The 19,510-nt window shown below is 35.8% G+C and overlaps 2 protein-coding genes and 1 pseudogene across 3 annotated transcripts; all 3 read left to right on the plus strand.

Moving 5' to 3' along the window:
• Positions 1–1,010: 1,010 nt before the first annotated feature.
• On the plus strand, positions 1,011–3,175 carry LOC18439889 (cytochrome P450 93A3). Its single transcript, XM_006850044.4, has 2 exons — positions 1,011–2,081; positions 2,392–3,175. Exons 1-2 carry the CDS (start codon positions 1,170–1,172, stop codon positions 3,028–3,030), a joined length of 1,551 nt encoding a protein of 516 aa, XP_006850107.3. The 5' UTR covers positions 1,011–1,169; the 3' UTR covers positions 3,031–3,175.
• A 6,138-nt stretch (positions 3,176–9,313) lies between these two features.
• Positions 9,314–11,286, plus strand: LOC105421090 (cytochrome P450 93A3-like; annotated as a pseudogene). Its single transcript, XR_016052801.1, has 2 exons — positions 9,314–10,299; positions 10,612–11,286. The product of XR_016052801.1 is annotated as a cytochrome P450 93A3-like (transcript).
• Positions 11,287–15,661: 4,375 nt separating this feature from the next.
• On the plus strand, positions 15,662–19,049 carry LOC18439892 (cytochrome P450 93A3). Its single transcript, XM_006850047.3, has 2 exons — positions 15,662–16,948; positions 18,272–19,049. Exons 1-2 carry the CDS (start codon positions 16,037–16,039, stop codon positions 18,908–18,910), a joined length of 1,551 nt encoding a protein of 516 aa, XP_006850110.2. The 5' UTR covers positions 15,662–16,036; the 3' UTR covers positions 18,911–19,049.
• Positions 19,050–19,510: the final 461 nt, after the last annotated feature.

Raw genomic sequence — 19,510 nt, forward strand, 5'->3', positions numbered from 1 at the left:
GAGACTTACAGTTTCACACATTTAGTTTGTCTCACTAACCCATGAAGCCCATTCCGACGTGAATCCGGTTTCCCACAAATGGGTGAAAAAGGACGGAAATCGGCTTCAGGCAAATGTGAGGACCCCTTTTCGTGAACCACTTTCCAATTGGAAGTTAACGTAAATCTCCACCCTATCATTTTCGCCCGTTTCTATGAGTTGGGTTCAATTTTTTTTTTTAAAAATAGAAAATATATGTTTTAAAATAAAATTAAAGAAAACACATCTAAATAAAGTTAAAAAGGAAGTAAAAAAAAAAAATTTGAAAAATCAATTTGTGACCGGCGGTATTTTTGAAGTAACCTAGGTAAATGTACTGGTAAGTACTCATGAGCAAAATATTTTCCAATCTTTGCTAAACTGATAAAACACATAAATAAATACCCGTTACAAATAGATTTCTTGTTTTTTTGAATTTTTTATAAATATAGGCTTAAATGAAATATCTCTTGCCGCTCTTGAGGTGGCATTTGGTGTTTGGGTGAATATGGAGAAAACCAAGTTAATCGGCACTAACTGTACTAAACAAAGGCTAAATTGCTCTGTACAATGGAAGATTTCTAAGGTTTTGAGTAATGAAAAAGCTAAGATAACCTTCACGCAAAAATAAATTAAAAAATAAGTAAAAAATTACAAGAAGCAAATAGATAATAATATTAGTTACTTTAAGACTGGACGGCCATTATTTAAACGGATTCATTTGCCGGGGCCGGCATCGAATACCCAAGATTTGAGTATTTTCTAAGGTTGACAAAGACATGGTGAGATTTTGATATTTTAAAATGGCCGGTTTAGAGTTGAGAAGGCACAACTGCACTGGGGCTATATAGCATCAAAACCATCAATATAGAATGAATACTAAATACATTAGATGTTGATCCCTTTGCACCTTATTTGTTGGACCAGATACTTTGTCTTCAACCTTATACCAACCATAAACAACAAAACCCAATTCTTCAATGTAAAAAACATATATATTATTCACATAAAAACATTTATATATAATTCAAGCCCATATTGAGAGCCGAATTAAAAAAAAGTCCCCTACTAAGGCAAGCCGTTCTTCTTATCACCAATTTACAGGCTCGTCTTTTCCTTTAATAGTGCAAATCACAGGCCTTTTCCTAACTATGAACATGGAGTTTTTAGGGGGGACACAAGCATACCTTGGATTGTTCATCACATGGCTCATCTCCACTCTAATAGTGAGGTATTTTATCAAATCCCTCATGAAAAAAGATCAGGTTAAGCTTCCTCCTGGTCCTATGGCACTCCCAATTATAGGGCACCTCCATCATTTGGGTCCAATCCCGCACCAAGCCTTCCAGGCGCTAGCAAGGAAGTACGGCCCAGTGATGCAAGTTCGGCTCGGCTCCGTGCTCTCGATCGTGGTATCATCAGCAGACATGGCTCGGGAGTTCCTCAAGACCCACGAGCACGCCTTTGCTTCAAGGCCCCAATCGAAGGCGGTGAAGTGCCTGACATATGGCTCTGCTGACTTCTCCTTTGCACCTTATGGCCCTTACTGGAAATACATGAAGAGAATTTGCATGATGGAGCTTCTTGGGGGGAGGCAGCTGGATCTATTCCAATCCATAAGGCAACAAGAGATAAAAAATTTCTTGGAGTCTTTGTTCAAGAAGTCTCAAGAGGGAAAATATGTGGATATGAATGGTGAGCTTACAGTATTGACGAATAACATAATTTCTAGTATGACAATGAGTACTAGGTGTTCAGGAACCAAGGACAAGGCTGATGAATGTAGAAGTTTGGTTAAGGACGTGACTGAGCTTACAGGTATTTTCAACTTGGCTGATTTCATTTCTTTTTGCAAGAACTTGGATTTACAGGGCCTTGAAAAGAGAATCAAGGAAGTTCATAAGAGATTTGATGATATGGTTGAGAGGATTTTGAAAGAGCATGAAGAGAAGAAGAGTACTGGGGATGAACCCCAAGACTTGGTTGATATTCTCCTCAGGATATCTCAAGATGAAGGCGCAGAGATGAAATTGACTAGGGAGAATATTAAAGCCTTTGTTTTGGTAAGAAATATTCATTTATGATTATGTTTTTGGAAATAATGCCTTTCTACTATGACTTTGAGCTAGTGTCTAAAAAATTCCCTGTCTGAAATTCTGAATTGAAAAATGGAAAATCGCCCCAGTCTCCCTATCCTTCACAATTTTTGAATTGCTTCCTATTGAAAATTGGCTGATCTACCAAAACTTCACAACATAATTAATGATCCACGGCATAATCTAGTTTAACATCATTTTTTCTTTTTAAATTTTTCCTATAATGTGCATCGAAATTTCAACCTCATCTTTTTGTCGAAATGTTTTCTCTCTACAGGACATTTTCGCAGCTGGGACCGATACATCAGCCATAACGATAGAGTGGGCACTGGCAGAGCTCATAAACAACCACGACATATTCGCGATGGCAAGAGATGAAATATTTTCGGTGGTTGGTAGACAGAGAGTGGTAGAAGAATCAGACATACCTAATCTCCCTTATCTACAAGCAATTGTTAAAGAAACCCTGCGCCTACACCCAACAGGGCCCTTAATTGTAAGGGAATCAACCCAAGATTGCAAGGTAGGAGGCTATGACATACCAAAAGGAGCTCAACTTTTTGTAAATGTTTGGGCTCTAGGGAGAGACCCCAACTCATGGGAAGATCCCCTTAAATTCAAACCTGAGAGGTTCATTGTAGAGAGTGGAGGCACTAATGTGGATGTTAAAGGACAGAATTTCCATCTTTTGCCTTTTGGGAGTGGGAGGAGGATGTGCCCTGGCACTTCTTTGGCTCTATTGGTGGTGCAAACTGCCCTAGCCTCATTGATCCAATGCTTTGATTTCAGGGTACATAATTCAAGCCAAGATATGGGTGGGAATAAAGTTGACATGGAGGAAGGGAGAGGACTGACACTTCCTAGGGCACACCCATTTATTTGTAGTCCAGTGGCACATTTTAATCCCTTTGTGTAAGGGGCAAAATCGTCATTTTCATACCGGGCATGAGAAGGAAAAACTGTGCTCACACACTTGACCTAAGAGACATTTGCTCTCATGTTTGTTTTCCTGCATATTGTACACTTACTCTCTTGGGTGGAAGAGCAATTGTAAAGACTTATCCGATCTAAAATTATGGGATTCAACTAAGAATTTCTAGATGATTATTTTCGAAAAACAAAATATAGATTTTGAGTTTTTCAACCCTTAGATATCACTCTCTTAAAATTTGATGGTATATATTCAAACAAAACGCTTATCTTCTTTAGGCACATAAAAAGGGCAAAACAAATATATTTTTTTGTCAGATGTAAAGTTAAAGAGGATAAAGTCCTTGGGGTCCCAAAATACTCCTTAGTGGGTTTTCTGAGGGAGTAAATGAAAAATGAGCTCCTGAGAGGGTATATAATTTTTGACTAACATAAAAAATATCGCATGAGAAAACAAAAGAAGAGGCAGTATATCCTGAAAAACTGTTTAGTTTTTATATAAGAAGATCAATGTTGCTTCTAGCCATCAAATGTCAAATTTAATGGTTGGAAGGATCTTAACTGGGCTCAACGTTAAAAAAAAGTTTGCTCAGACTTGGTAACATTCCGTTAGCATCAAAATATAACATATGATGGGGTAAACACTAATTGAGATCGGATTGTACCAATGGTAAATGGTCTTATTACATACAATACGAGTTGTAAGGCAGAAAATTCGCTCAGCATTTCATGACCAAACTAATTGGAACATTTCAATATCAATTGGGAAATTTCCGGTCTCAACTCATTATTTTTATCTTGTGTTCCCAATATATATTGGTGATAACATATTTCTAATGGAATTCAATATGGGGATCTTGTAACCATTTTTATATTATGCAGATTTATCATTTTTTTAAAAAACCTTATCAGAGTAAATTCTTACCCATGCGTTTGCCTTAAGAATTGGCTCAAAGAGTGGTACTCAAGTTGAGGGGCGCTATAATCTAACATCTTAAGTTCCATTCCTATCTTGTACGAGGCACATCTTCCCCGAACTATCCAAAAATACAAATTTGGCTAATTTGGACTATTGCCATTGGTCAAAAATGATATAAGAAGCATCAATGGATGAGTTTGCTTAGCAATTGTCAGAAGGGCTTCTTTAGGGAGAACGGGATTTCAAATATGTCAATTTCACGAGCCACGAAGCACTATCACCCAAAATACCCCCGTATTGCATATTGCCCCTAAAGGTCGATTAAAGAAGAAAGTTTATGTAATTGTGAACCTTAGATTATTGAGGTCAGGTGTACCTCAAAAGCTCATAAAAAAGGTTGTTCCAACCTAAAGACTTTGAAATGTATGTATATAGAAAAAAAATGGATTTTAATTCATAAAAATAGTGCATCTTGTAGCACATGATTTGGACAATCTATTTTTACAATTATTAATTGCTTATCGATATGCTCAAGCAGCAACTTTTTTGGAGCTTTAAATTTCAAACTTAGGATTGACAATAGATGTTCATATCTTTCAAGGCTTTTTGGCACCGGAACTGCATCTTTTAGAATAGTTTAGAAGTGGGTCTTACTTCATATGATGCCTTATACGAAACTCATAGGTATTTTTGGTGAAGGATGTGACATCATCCACATGATGTGTAAATCACCTGGAGTACAATTTATAATTATACCTAAAAAATTTTAGGCACTTCCATACGTTTATTTTGTGAGGTGTTTTTTTATGAGGGATGTGACATCATCTACATAGAGCATCCTCCTAGTGACAAAAAATACCCTTATTAATAAAATATTGAGTACGATTGCAAAATACTCTATGGTGTGAGCTCTATAATATGACCTATAGATAAAATATTAAATAGACTTATATGTATTTTTATAAATTTCTCATATATAAAAAATGAGCTTTATATCACATTCCTCTTTATAAAATGTAAGGAGAGCAATGCACCTTAAACCATGTTATACTCTATTTGACATGGGATTGTATTCGCCCAAGAAAAAAAATGGGATTATATACTACGATTTTTACGAGAAGGTCACATATCATTTCTAGCCATTAGATGTTCAAGTGAAAGGTTTGAATTGTATCATGAAGTTTGTAATTTTTTTTAACTTTGAGTCTAGTCAATGACACACTTACAACCATCAAATTCAAATGATTGTGACCTGATGGACAAAAATGATTATGACCTTGTTATACTTCAAGTAAATAATCTCTTTTAATCGCTTAGTACCGCGCAATACTATGTTACTCTGCTCCGACCTTTTTCCCTAAATATTATTTCAAAATACGACGTTACTTTGCTCCGACCTTTTTCCCTAAATATTATTTTAAAAACCTAAGAGGCAGACTTGATTCTCGCGGTGAGCAAAGTTCCTTGAAGCATGCTTTGATATATAATACTTTATACAGGTCCTTTGACATTTGATTATGCACCGCGTTTTATGGTTTATTGACTGCTAAAATTATTGCTATGTTTTCCATCATGCTTACCATACGGATGCTTTTATTATTTTTCTTTTGGTTTTTCATTGTAAACGGATGCCATTAATATAAGGGTGTGGTTTGTAGAGAGCCGGGACTCGAAACAATTAAATTAGAGCTTATCTTCAAATAGCGTCGAGAAAGATGATTTTAATATTAAAAAGTTTTGTGATAGCTTTAAATTATATTTTTATTTTTAGTTATAAAATTTAAATGCGTTACAAAATGCACTACTACCCAAATCTTGAAATCCATTTTTTTCTCATGTCCATTCATCTTGATGTCGAGATGATTATTTTGATGATATTTTGACATCAAAACAACCTCTACAATCAAATTAGATGTAGACTCTAATTTGATTGTTTAGAGCCTAGGCTCTAGATAAACTTTTCCCTTAACAATCAAAGGACAATACAATGTCAAACTTTTGAGATAGATGGTCGACCTAATCTTTTAGATATAAAATACTAAGAAACACGTGCGATTTAAGAGCATTGACTATCAAATAAAAAATATGAACTTTTTAGAGACAAAAATGAAATAATGCACAAATATAAAAAATATTTACTCTTTACAGATCAAAGCAAATATCAGCTCTTTTGATATTATTAGTCTTAAACAAAAAAGAAATTTCCGCAAAACTTGAAATAAAAACAAATCACTTTTGAGCCTTGATCAAATGCCATTATTTTCATTGGAACTCTTATATAAAACCCATACTATGCACAACTCAACCAAGATAGAGAAAGATCAACCATATTTATATTTTCAAAGAGAACACTGGGATTTTGAGTTGTTTACCGCTAAATCTGAAAAGATCTTTGATGAAATTCTCTCTAATTTATGCTTTAATTAAATAACTAAGGATTTCGATAGAAAATAGTAGGCTAGGTCAAAAAACAACGTATAAGAAGATAGATCTGATGGAACAAATCTTGTTCTCATCAACGATACAATTGGGTTGAACACGAAAGAAAGACCTATGTGATCTTTTCACAAGGGAATACAATTTTTTTTTTTTAATGATAATAATCTCCTTTTTTTATTTTGGCAAAAAGATCACTTACAGATAGTCTTTTACAATAAATAAATATTTCAAAATAAAACATGACAACAATAAAAATAAAACTCAACCACTTAATGCTATTTTTATAACTTAATACTATGCTTGAGAATATAAAATAAAAGAGCAAAGTAAGTAAAAGAGAAGATAACATAGATTACCTCAACCGGGCTTATTACACCCCACACCGAGTCACCACATTCAATGGCGCGAGATCAACAGTCTAACTTCAATCTCGAATTGAAAAAGCTAATTTCAACCAAACTAGATAACCACCTTTAAATCTTTACAAAATCCTAACTCCAAAATAATTAGGCAACCTTAATTTTCCCAACCCTTAGTATTTTTAGGTCAAGAGAAAGGGAGAAGGAGACCTAGGGTTGGGGCTTGCCCCCTATGGGTCTTAAGAGAGAGAGGGTTAGAGAGAGAAAACTTAAGAGGAGAGAGAGGGGCGTGGCCCCTAGGGAGGAGAGAGAGAGAGAGTTTATGAGAGAGAGAGAGGTATGTTGAGATGGAAGGAGTGCACTCCTATTTATAGTGAAATTTAGGTCTAGGGTTTTTTTAGGGTTTCCCATAGTTTGCCTCTTTTTTTAGATTAAATATGGATCGTTAAACAAGGTGACTTGTGAAGTGAGAGATCTGAGTCATCCATTTCATAGATGGGCCATCAACGTTATGGAAGGTGCATGAACCATTATCCCCCTTTCCTTAAACCATTTTTCCATCAATATATTTAAATAAATTAAATCTCTTAAATATATCACACATTCCATAAACTTGCATTACTCATCTCATATATTCCATAAGAATATACCAAGAAATATCAAGTCAAAATATTCTATCAATAATCAATATAAGATATGGTCAATATTTCCCAAACAATATTTGACCATATGCTTATAAGATGGACTTTCCAAAAATTACAAAACTTGATATCAAAGAAATAACAAGGAAAGCAATGGGTGGGGCGTGCAACCCATATGAGGCATATGTGGGCCCCCACCCATTTGCCATATGGTGGGCCAATGTGCACTATAGGGCCCCATGAAAATTTTATAAATATTTTAAAATTTTATTTAAACATTATTTTAATTTTATATAATTTGTAAAATCAATAACTTCAGTTTTATAATTTTAAAAATTATAAATAAAATATTAAAAAATTTATAAAAATTCAAATAATAAATTTAAAATAATTTCTATAATAAAATGAACACAAATTAATATGATGGGAAATGGATCCATATAATTCAGGAATTCTATTAACGATCATGGGGTACTCCACCTTCAACTGTGTACTACAGACCACACTTGCTTTATCGAACTGATCCAGTGTTTCCCATGACCCACAGTCCAAGCAAGGGCTCATTAGCGGGTCACCAAAGTCTGGTCGATGAGCTAAAGGGTCGCAATCCCAGTATGTGGATAACAGGTCCTCCCCTAGAGATGAGCCAAGATCACCACGACCTAATGCACCACAGCTGTAAGGTACATATGGGTATCTCTCTCGCACATGCATATGCTTCACCCAAAGGTGGATAACTGGCATTCCCGAACGATCTATCGATATGCATGTCATGTGATGGAACATGGATGTTGATTTGGTCCCCGTTTCTGTAGGCCTACCATCACACGCAAGGGTCACACAGTCCTTCGACTCACTCATCTAGGCATAAGCTTCGACTTCATCAAGGGCTAACTCAAAACCCTTCTTGGTTTATTCTTTATGCTCAAGTACCTTGGGTTTTCGAACCGAGTGACATAGATCGTCAAACACAGTCCAGTATTAACAAACATCATTTGCTTAGTATGGTCCACGAGGGACCATACTCCCGCTGAGTTTATATTCCACTATAATAAATGTTTTTCATTACACACTCCTTTAAAGGCCACATAAACCCAACAAAACATGTGTACAAACCAAACAGAATACTAGGAGGACACTGAAAATAGGGAAAATAGAAAATAAACGTAAATTTAAACTAAACTAAAAACGAGAACTTATCTAAGTTGAGCTGGTTGGCCATAGGCAGCCGAAACTTGGAGTTATGACCCATATGAGTCCCCGACTTTTAGCCGTTTGATCTTAATCGAATGGCTACAATTGTTCATACCACAATGTCACGGCAGGCACTGTTTTATATTTTATTCTTTTCCACAACATTTTTTGATAAAATTTTGGATCTCTCATCAAAAAATTAGGGAAACTTGGAACCATAAAAAATAAATATTTTATGTAAAAATAAATAACCAAAATGCCCTTACAATTTTTAGGGGTAATTTGGTAATTGTTTATCATCGAAAATATTTTATATTATTTTTATCATGTGTGCCCCTTATCTATGCATATCCCAAATTTTGCTTAAAAATTATTGGTAAAATAAGAATAAAAAATAAAAAGCTATGAGCTGTCTGATCAAGATCTGACAGGTAAGAGTTAACTTGTGACATACTAACTCAAGTCATCTCAACCATCTTCTCAGATCTGATGACTACAAAACCCTTTATACCATATATGTGGGTGGGGTCGCATAGAAACCTCCCTCTGCATTGAATTCCCCTAGATTGAGTATTTTCTTAAAGAGAGGGTGACATTTTGATATTTTAAAATGGACGGTTCAGATTTGAAAAGGCACAAGAGCCGTGTAGCATCTTATACCAACCATAAACAACGAAATCCAACTCTATACATTTATATAAAATTAAAGTCCACACTGACAAAGAAAGTCCCCTGAGCCAAGCCCTTCTTCGTATCACCAATTTACAGGCTCATCTTTCCTTTAAGAGTACAATTCACAAGCGTTTTCGTAGATATGAACATGGGTTTTTTAGGGGACACACAAGCATACCTTGGATCGTTCATCACATGGCTCATTTCCACTCTAATAGTGAGGTATTTTATCAAATCCCTCGTGAGAAAAGGTCAGATTGAGCTTCCTCCTGGTCCTATGGCCCTACCAATTATAGGGCACCTCCATCGTTTGGGCCCAATACCGCACCAAGCCTTCCAGGCTCTAGCAGAGAAATATGGTCCGGTGATGCAAGTTCAGCTCGGCTCCGTGCTCTCGATTGTGGTCTCATCAGCTGACACGGCTCGGGAGTTCCTCAAAATCCAGGAACACGCCTTTGCTTGGAGGTCCCAGTCGAAGGCGGTGAAGTACCTGACATGAGGCTCTGCTGACTTCACATTTGCACCTTATGGCCCTTACTGGAAATATATGAAGAGAATTTGCATGATGAAGCTTCTTGGGGGGAGGCAGCTAGAGCTATTCCAATGCATAAGGCAACAAGAGATTAAAAATTTATTGGAGTCTTTGTTCAAGAAGTCTCAAGATGGAAAGGATGTGGATATGGGTAGTGAGCTTACAATATTGACAAACGACATAATTTCTGGTAGATGCTCAGGAACCAAGGATAAGGCTGATGAATGCAGGAGTTTGGTTAAGGAAGCTGCTGAGCTTGCAGGTACTTTCAACTTGGCTGACTTCATTTCTTTTTGCAAGAACATGGATTTACAGGGCCTTGAAAAGAGAATCAAGGATGTTCATAAGAGATTTGATAACATGGTTGAGAGGATTTTGAAAGAGCACGAAGAGTACTGGGGATGAACCCCAGGACTTAGTTGATATTCTCCTCAGGATATCTCAAGATGAAGGGGCAGAGATGAAATTGACTAGGGAGAATGTTAAAGCCTTTGTTTCGGTAAGAAATATTCATATATGACAATGTATTTTTGAATCACTGCCTTTCTACTACGACTTTGAGCCAGTGTCTAAAAATTTCCCGGTTTGGATTGAAAACTAAAAAATTGTTTAGAGTCTCCCTATCATCCTTCACAGTTTCTTAATTACTTCCTATTGAAAATTGCCTGATCTGATCTACCGAAACTTCATAACACAATTAATGGTCGATAACATAATCTAGTTTAACATCAGTTTTTTTTTTTACAATTTTCCTATAATGCGAATCAAAATTTCAACCTCATCTTTTTGACTAAATGTTTTCTCTTTACAGGACATTTTTACAGCCGGGGCCGATACATTAGCCATAACGATAGAGTGGGCACTGGCAGAGCTCATAAACAACCACGACATATTCGAGAGATGAAATATTTTCAGTGGTGGGTAGACAGAGACATCCCTAATCTCCCTTATCTACAAGCAATTGCCAAAGGACCCTTAATTGTAAGGGAATCAACCCAAGATTGCAGGGTAGGAGGCTATGACATACCAAAAGGAGCTCAACTTTTTGTAAATGTTTGGGGTGTAGGGAGAGATCCCCTTAAATTCAAACCTGAGAGGTTCATTGTAGAGAGTGGAGGCACTAATGTTAAAGGACAGAATTTCCATCTTTGGCCCGTTTGGGAGTGGGAGGAGGATGTGCCCTGGCCCTATTTGTGGTGCAAACTGCCCTTGCCTCATTGATTCAATGCTTTGATTTCAGGGTGCACAATTCAAGCCAAGAAGTGGGTGGGGATAAAGGAAGGCACACCCATTGATTTGTAGTCCGGTCACACATTTTTAATCCCTTTGTGTAAGGGACAAAATAATCATTTTCATGCTGGGTTTGACAAAGAAAAAATAGTGACTTCCCACACTTGACTTGAGAGACATTTGCTCGCGTGTTTGTTTTCCTGCATATTGTACACTTGGGTGGAAGAGCACTTGTGAAGATTTATCCGATCTGAAATTAAGGATCCAACTAAGAATTTTTAGATGATTATTTTCAAAAAACAAGCCATAGATTTTGAATTCTTCAACCCTTAGACATCACTCTCTAAATATTTGACCCTATATATTCAAACAAAATGCTTGTTTCCTTTAGTCTTCCTTAGGGACCGATTCACTCTACGTAGATTGATTGAACGCAGAAAGCCTTGAATTGGCAGGCGATTGTGTTTTTCATAGGATTTCTCGAGCACATAAAAAGCATTGATTCCATGTAGAAAGCCTTATTGGAATTGTTCTTATAGATCTGCTCAAGGATCACCTTTTTTGAAGCTTTAAATTTTAAACTTAGGGTTGACAATTGATATTCATTTCGCGCAAGGCTTTTTGGCATCGGAACTGTATCTTTTAGCATAGTTTAGAGGTGTGCCTTACTCTGTATGATGCCTTATACAATACTCACGCTCAAAATAAAAGGCAAACCTCTAAACGATGTTGTATGATGCAATTCGTTTGCCGAAAAGCCTTATGATGACATGAATATCAATTCTCCATTTACCTCTCTTCATTTTTTGGTTTTTCTCTCAGCTTCCTTGGCTTAGAATTGTTATGTGTAATGTGCACATGAGGTTTGCCTTTTTTTATTCAAAATAAAAGGCAAACCTCTAACCGATTGTTTAGTGTTGGAACTTTATACTATAAAAGTAACGTGCAACTAAAAAATCCACTGAAAAAGAGTGCTCTTCCAATTGATCTTCTTGATCTCGAAACAATGAATATAAAGGAAGAAGTAATTTTAAGTCTTAAAGATAGTGCATAGTGCATAATTTTAAGTCTTAAAAATTGACAAGTCGTTTTTTTTTGTTTCCTTTCGTTTTCTTGCGTGAGTTGATTTTAGGTATATTGATCTCAGATTGATGTTCATCTTTTATTTGAAATGTTGACGTGAGATTAAAAGAATAGCGGTCACGTGGATAGGAAGAAGGATTCGAATTTGCTTTAAGGCTATCTATTAAAAAGGATAAGGTTGAGTTATTAAAAAGGATAAGGTTGAGTTAGGAAAGTTTTTAGGAAATAAAGATATTATTAGATAATGAGTAAGTAGGTGTAAGGATAAAGTAGGGAGTTGTAGTTAAGAAGCATATGGAAACAATCTAGAGATAGATTTATTTTGGTTAATTATCATATTTTGTTTTAATAGTGAGATATATTAGGGATTATCTTTTGAAAGTCACGTGAGATGGTGATTTAAATGTATAAAACAAGGAGGCACGTAAGTAATTGAATTTTATAGAATAAAGAAAGTGTTTTTTGGAGAGAGAGAAGTCCATTTGTGGGGTGTTGTTTCTTCTCTTATGTTTATGGGCACGTATCGGAATAATTGTATCCGCTCGTTTTGTTTCTTTCTTCTTGTGATTTTCTTCACGATTTTTATTTCTCTATCTTAAACGTGGTTAATTTTATTGATATTGTTTGCCACGTAATTTTATATTGCATCACTACTCGGTCGAGTTTCAATTGAAAATATACAAGTATTTTGAACTTGGGCCATACTCATTTGAAAATTAGTCATCTTGAGTTGCAATAGTTGCAAGAAGGTAGAGTGTTAAATAGTTCATCAGTTATAGGTATGGACGGGGTTTGTGTAATGTACCCACCTCATACTATACAAAATAAGGAGTATGTCTAAATTTTGATAGATTATGTAATTCTGGTGTTGAAAACCTTCAATTTATTTATTAAGCATGTCATGGCCTAGTTCGGATAGGGTTGGGGATGGGCCTAAGGGCGTCTTAACCCGTTCCAAACCAGGTCGGCCTGAGCTGGCCCTATTTGGACATGGCCAATCTAGGGACCTGTTGCCAACCCTATCCATGAGAACAAGTGGGATATAAAGGAAAGAGAATAACAATGACAGACAAACAAACAGAAGAAAATGAGGCACTGAAATGAAACGCTAGAGGGAAAGAGAGAGGGAGGGGGCATGGAATTTTTTAAAATTTGTTTTTTCTTTTTTTTTTTCTTTTTTTTTTTTTTTTTGGGGGTGTAATTTAAAAAGAAGGGATCGATCCATATATTTTGATTTAATTTCAAAATATTCATTAAAATATAACACCTTATCTATTTATTTTAGTTTTAGTTACAAAATTCCTATAAAAAAATAAATTAGTTGCAACTAGGTAGAGTGTTAAATACTTCATTTGTTACAAGTATGGATGAGGTTTGTATAACGTGCCCACCTCATACTATACAAGGCGTACCTCTAAATTTTGCCGGACTATGTAATTCCGCGGTTGGATAATTAAGTGGGGAGAAGGCCCTCTACTAGAGCATTTTTTTTCTCCATTCATTATGCGTTTTCCTATAACCCACACATTTTTTCTCTCCTTCTCTCTTGTATAACAAAAAAAGTTCGCAGTTACTTTTTCGTATAGGACATCATAATAATTACGAATTTTAAATTTTAAAAAACAATACAGATCGAGCAGATCTATAAACAAGTGAAAACCTTGAAAACAGATGATGCAGATACCATGTTAGAAGATGCCCTATTTTTAGGACTTAAATTCTTTTATTATTATTTTTATTTTATATATTATTTTTTTATTTTTTATTTTTTATATCTTGTATCTAGAGGTGGAGGTGATTAATTAGAAGATTTTCCAACTTTGGAACACTATTTTTTTACTGATTTTTTGATGTGCACTTTACTTCCATAATGTGAGGTGCAACCTTATATTAAGTTTTTACTTTTTCTAAATAGAAAGAAAATGATTAAGGCGTGTAATGGTTGTTTATTACGTCAAGTGGAACTAGGATAACTACATAGACGGTTTAGTAGGCACCGTAGATCAAAGAAAGTGCGGCCCGCACTAATGCACCAGATCCCATAAGAACTCCGAAGCCTGTCATCCCCACTAATTCACCCAAAAACAGGTACATCAAAGTGTAAGGGAGACAATCCCACTAGTCATTAGTCATTTCATCTATATAGCTTGGTTTTCTTGATGGAATAATGGCCATAGCACTTTTTTTCTAGAGCATTTATTTATTTATTTTTGGATAGGGGAGAAAGCCCTCAACCAGAGCATTTCTTTTTCCTATAACCCATACATTTTTGCACACTTTCTCTCTTGTATAACAGAAAAAAAAGAAGCTCGCAGTTACTTTTTCATATAGGACATCGAGAAATCTATCACAATGTCCTTAGTTTTTCAACAATTTAACAGTTTACCTTTTTTCAACTATTACAAAATACATGGTCGTAGGTATTTTGATAGGTATTTTACAATTAAATCAAAAGATATAGATAAAATATTAAATAGTCTCACGTATATTATGATGAATTTCCTAGATAAAAAAAGTGAGCTTTATTTTACATTCTTTTATAATATGCAAGGAGAACACTCCAGCTTAAACCATGTTACACGCTATTTAACATGGTATTGTATTCATCCAACAAAAAAAACATGGGATTATATACTATGAGACCATTAATTATTTTTACAATAAGGTCACAAAACACTCCTAGCCATTAGATGTCAAATTGGATGGTTTGAATTGTGTCATGAAATTTTTAATTTTTTTTTGAACTTTGAGTCCAGTAAATGACACACTTATAACCATCGGATTCAAATTTTAATGAACAAAGATGATTGTGACCTCCTTATACTGCAAATAAATGATCTCTTTATATACTTTTCCGTTTAATATTCCTTAGCTTCCTACAACACGATACGATGTTATTTTGCTCCTACCTTGTCCCCTCACTATTATTTCAAAAACCTAAGATTCCATTAGTGAGGAAGGCTCCTTGAATCACGCTTTGATATATTATACTTCATACTTCATACCTGTCCTTTGATTTTTTATTATATTCCCTTGATATGCACTGTGTTTTATAGTTTATTGACCTCTAAACATTATTGCTATGTTACCATCATACCTACCATGCGGATGCTATTATTATTTTTTAGTTTTTTGAATGTAAACGGATGCCATTATTATATTCAAAGCAAAATGGCAATGTCAAACTTTTGAGATGGATGATCGACTTGATCTTTTAGATTTAGACACAAAAAATCACTAATATTTACTCTCTAGAGCAAAGCAAATAGCAACTCTTTCAAGATTTTAGTCTTAAAAGAAAAAAAAAAATACAAAACTTGGAATCAAGCAAATCACTTTTGGGACGTGATCAAATGGCATTATTTTCTTTTGTTAAACGAATAGCTTACACTCTATGAATTTTTTCACTTAAAATATTTTTTTCGGCTGGCCTGAATACCTTTATACCCCTCAATTTCAAAACGTAATCGTAGATAATTCATTTTAAGATTAATTCATTGGAACTCATACATAGAGACCCCATACTAAGCATAACTCAACCAAGATAGGGAAAGATCAACCACATACTTATGTCCAGAGAAGATTAGAGAAAACGTCTAATGCAACACTTACCTGATTCAAGGAAAGATTAGATGAAGCCTCAAGTAGAAATTTTGGGAGAAATATAAGAAAAAAAAAATTCTACTGCAAAGAGACTATTAAACAAGGGCCCTATAGCATCTTATAACAACCATAAACAACCAAGCCCAACTCTTTAATTTAAAAAATATACATATTATTTTCCTCTATGCATTTATATATAATTGAAGCCCATATTGAAATCCCAATTCAAAGAAACTTTCCTAAGCCAAGCCTTTCTTCATATCATCAATTTACAGGCACATCTTTTCCTTTAAGAGTGCAAATCACAAGTCTTTTCCTATATGAACATGGCTTTTTTAGGGGACACACAAGCATATCTTGGAATGTTCATCACATGGCTCATCTCCACTTTAATAGTGAGGTATTTTATCAAATCCCTCATGAAAAAAGATCAGGTTAAGCTTCCTCCTGGTCCTATGGCCCTCCCAATTATAGGGCACCTCCATCATTTGGGCCCAATCCCGCACCAAGCCTTCCACGTTCTAGCAAGGAAGTATGGCCCGGTGATGCAAGTTCGGCTCGGCTCCATGCTCTCGATCGTGGTCTCATCAGCTGACATGGCTCGGGAGTTCCTCAAGACCCACGAACGCGCTTTTACTTCAAGGCCTCAATTAAAGGCGGTCAAGAGCCTGACATATGGCTCTGCTGGCTTCATATTTGCACCTTATGGCCCTTACTTGAAATATATGAAGAGAATTTGCATGATGGAGCTTCTTGGGGGGAGGCAGCTAGAGCTATTCCAATCCATAAGGCAACAAGAGATAAAACATTTATTGGAATATTTGTTCAAGAAGTCTCAAGAGGGAAAGGATGTGGATATGGGCAGTGAGCTTGCAATATTGACAAATAACATAATTTGTAGTATGACAATGAGTACTAGTTGCCCAGGAGCCAAGGATAAGGCTGATGAATGTAGGAGTTTGCTTAAGGAAGGTGCTGAGCTTGTAGGTACTTTCAACTTGGCTGACTTCATTTCTTTTTGCAAGAACATGGATTTACAGGGCCTTGAGAAGAGATTTAAGAAAGTTCATGAGAGACTTGATGACATGATGGAGAGAATTTTGAAAGAGCATGAAGAGAAGAAGAGTAATGGGGGTGAACCCCAAGACATGGTTGATATTCTCCTAAGGATATCTAAAGATGAAGGGGCAGAGATGAAGCTGACAAGGGAGAATATTAAAGCCTTTGTTTTGGTAAGAAATATCCTTTTATGACTATGTTTTTTGAAATAATGCCTTTCTACTATGAGTTTTGAACCAGTGTCTAAAAACTTCCCGGTCTGGATTGAAAAATCGAAAAGCATCTGAGTCTCCCTATCCTTGCTTCCTTTTGAAAATTGCCTGATCCAGCTCATTCAATTCCGAGTCAGGTTAGGGGAACTCAGGCCCACTTTTTAAACATCTACTTTGATCCGTCACCCTAAGTATGCACTTAAAAAGGTAAGGGTCTTACCTTTTAAACAAGGGAAAAATTTATAAAGGCCTAGGCTTTGCAATAAAAATGAAGTTGCAACTGAAAATCCCTTCGAGAAAATGTAGTTCTAGCATCAGAAAGCCTCCAATTGATAGTCTCGACCTCATCAATTATTGATATGAAAAAAAAAAAAGGATTTCAAATTCTAAAATAGTGTATCTTGTAAGTTATTCTTAGACTATCCATTTTCAAGTGTCGATAGCTCAACCCGATCTGCTACTTTTTTGAGCTTCAATTTTCTTAATCAGAAATTGAGAGAGATTTCAAACCATTATAGGGCCTTTTAACATCAGAACTCCATTTTCTGGCCTGGTTTTATGGTGCAACTTTGATTTTAAACATAGAGCCCAGGCCCTATATTACTCTCAACCTTTAAACAAAGGCTTATTTTCTATCCATAAAATCAGGCGGCCATGCCTTTTTAAAGAAAACCAGCCCTGATAAAGTGATAATGTTGTGCGCGGAAGCTCTGAATCCGACAAGTTGATTTTTAGCAAATAAAGCACGAGAAAAATAGAATCAGCAATAAGCAAGAAAAATAAAGCAACAAAGAAATAACAGAAAAAAAGAACACTAAGATTTACAAGGGATGTGACTAACCACGTAAATTCTGGTGTTCTTTTTTCTATTATCGATCGTCTTCGCCCATGAACATAGTCACATTCGTGACGAATCATGTAAATTCTGGCATTTTTTTTTTCTATTATTTCTTTCTTAATTTGTTTTTCTTGCTTGTTGCATGTTCTATTTTTTATTTGCCAAAAAATCAGTCCGTCTGGTTCAGAGCTTCTATGCACAACATATGAGTGTTGACTATGCCCCTTGCTATGTACCCTCTAAGTTCATCACATATGACTACCTGCCCCAAGCAACCGCCCAAAGCATGTCCTATAGACTTGCTTCGTGCACATATTGTCTCACAACATGCTTTAATGGTCCACAACATTATCTAGTTGAACATCTTTTTTTCTTTTTAGAACATTTCTATAATGTGCATCAAAATTTCAACCTCATCTTTTCCTCGAAATGTTTTCTCTCAATAGGACATTTTCGGAGCTGGGACCGATACATCAGCCACAACAATGGAGTGGGCACTGGCAGAGCTTGTAAACAACCCCAACATATTCGCGATGGCGAGAGATGAAATATTTTCAGTGGTTGGCAGACAGAGAGTGGTAGAAGAATCAGACCTCCCTAATCTCCCTTATCTACAAGCAATTGTGAAAGAAACCCTGCGCCTATACCCCGTAGGGCCCTTAATTCTAAGGGAATCAACCCAAGATTGCAAGGTAGGGGGCTATGACATACCAAAAGGAGCTCACATTTTTGTAAATGTCTGGGCTATAGGGAGAGACCCCAACTCATGGGAAGATCCACTTAAATTCAAACCTGAGAGGTTCATTGTAGAGAGTGGAGGATCTAATGTGGATGTCAAAGGACAGAATTTCCATTTTTTGCCTTTTGGGAGTGGGAGGAGGATGTGCCCTGGCACTTCTTTGGCTCTATTGGTGGTGCAAACTGCCCTAGCCTCATTGATCCAATGCTTTGATTTCAGGGTACATAATTCAAGCCAAGATATGGGTGGGAATAAAGTTGACATGGAGGAAGGGAGAGGAATGACACTTCCTAGGGCACACCCATTGATTTGTAGTCCAGTGGCACATTTTAATCCCTTTGTGTAAGTAAGGACCAAAATACTCATTTTCATGCAGGCCTAAATAATCCCTTTGTGTAAGGTCCAAAATGTCTCTTGACCCAACAGATATTTGCTCTCATGTTTTTTGTTAAATTGATTATTGCTATGAAGTTGATTTCCTGCGACCCGTGAAGAACTTGAACATTCACAGGATTATATAGCACTTAATTTATTTTGTTGTCAACTTGTATCTATTGTGCTGCTATGCGTGGGCATACTGTACACTTACTCTATGGGGTGGAAGAGCAGTTGTGGGGATTTATCCAATCTGAAATTTTGGGATCGAACTAATAATTTCTAGATTATTATTTTCAAAAAACAGATTAAAGATTTTGAGTTCTCCAACCCTAAGATATCACTCTCTGAAATTTTGACGGTATATATTCAAACAAAATTCTTATTTTCTTTAATTACATAAAAAATGCAAAGCAAATTAGTTAGATGTCAAGTTTAAGAGGATAAAGACTAAAAATTCGAGGTCCCAAAATACTCCTCAGTCGGGTTTATCCATGAGACTAAATGAACAATGTGCTCCTACGCTAGCATAGAATTTTTTGATTAAAAAATGCCACATAGTTTTTATACA

Source organism: Amborella trichopoda, chromosome 3 (assembly GCF_054954075.1).
Source record: "Amborella trichopoda isolate Santa Cruz 75 chromosome 3, AtrichopodaSantaCruz75HAP2 v2.0, whole genome shotgun sequence".
NCBI classification, from domain to species: domain Eukaryota; kingdom Viridiplantae; phylum Streptophyta; class Magnoliopsida; order Amborellales; family Amborellaceae; genus Amborella; species Amborella trichopoda.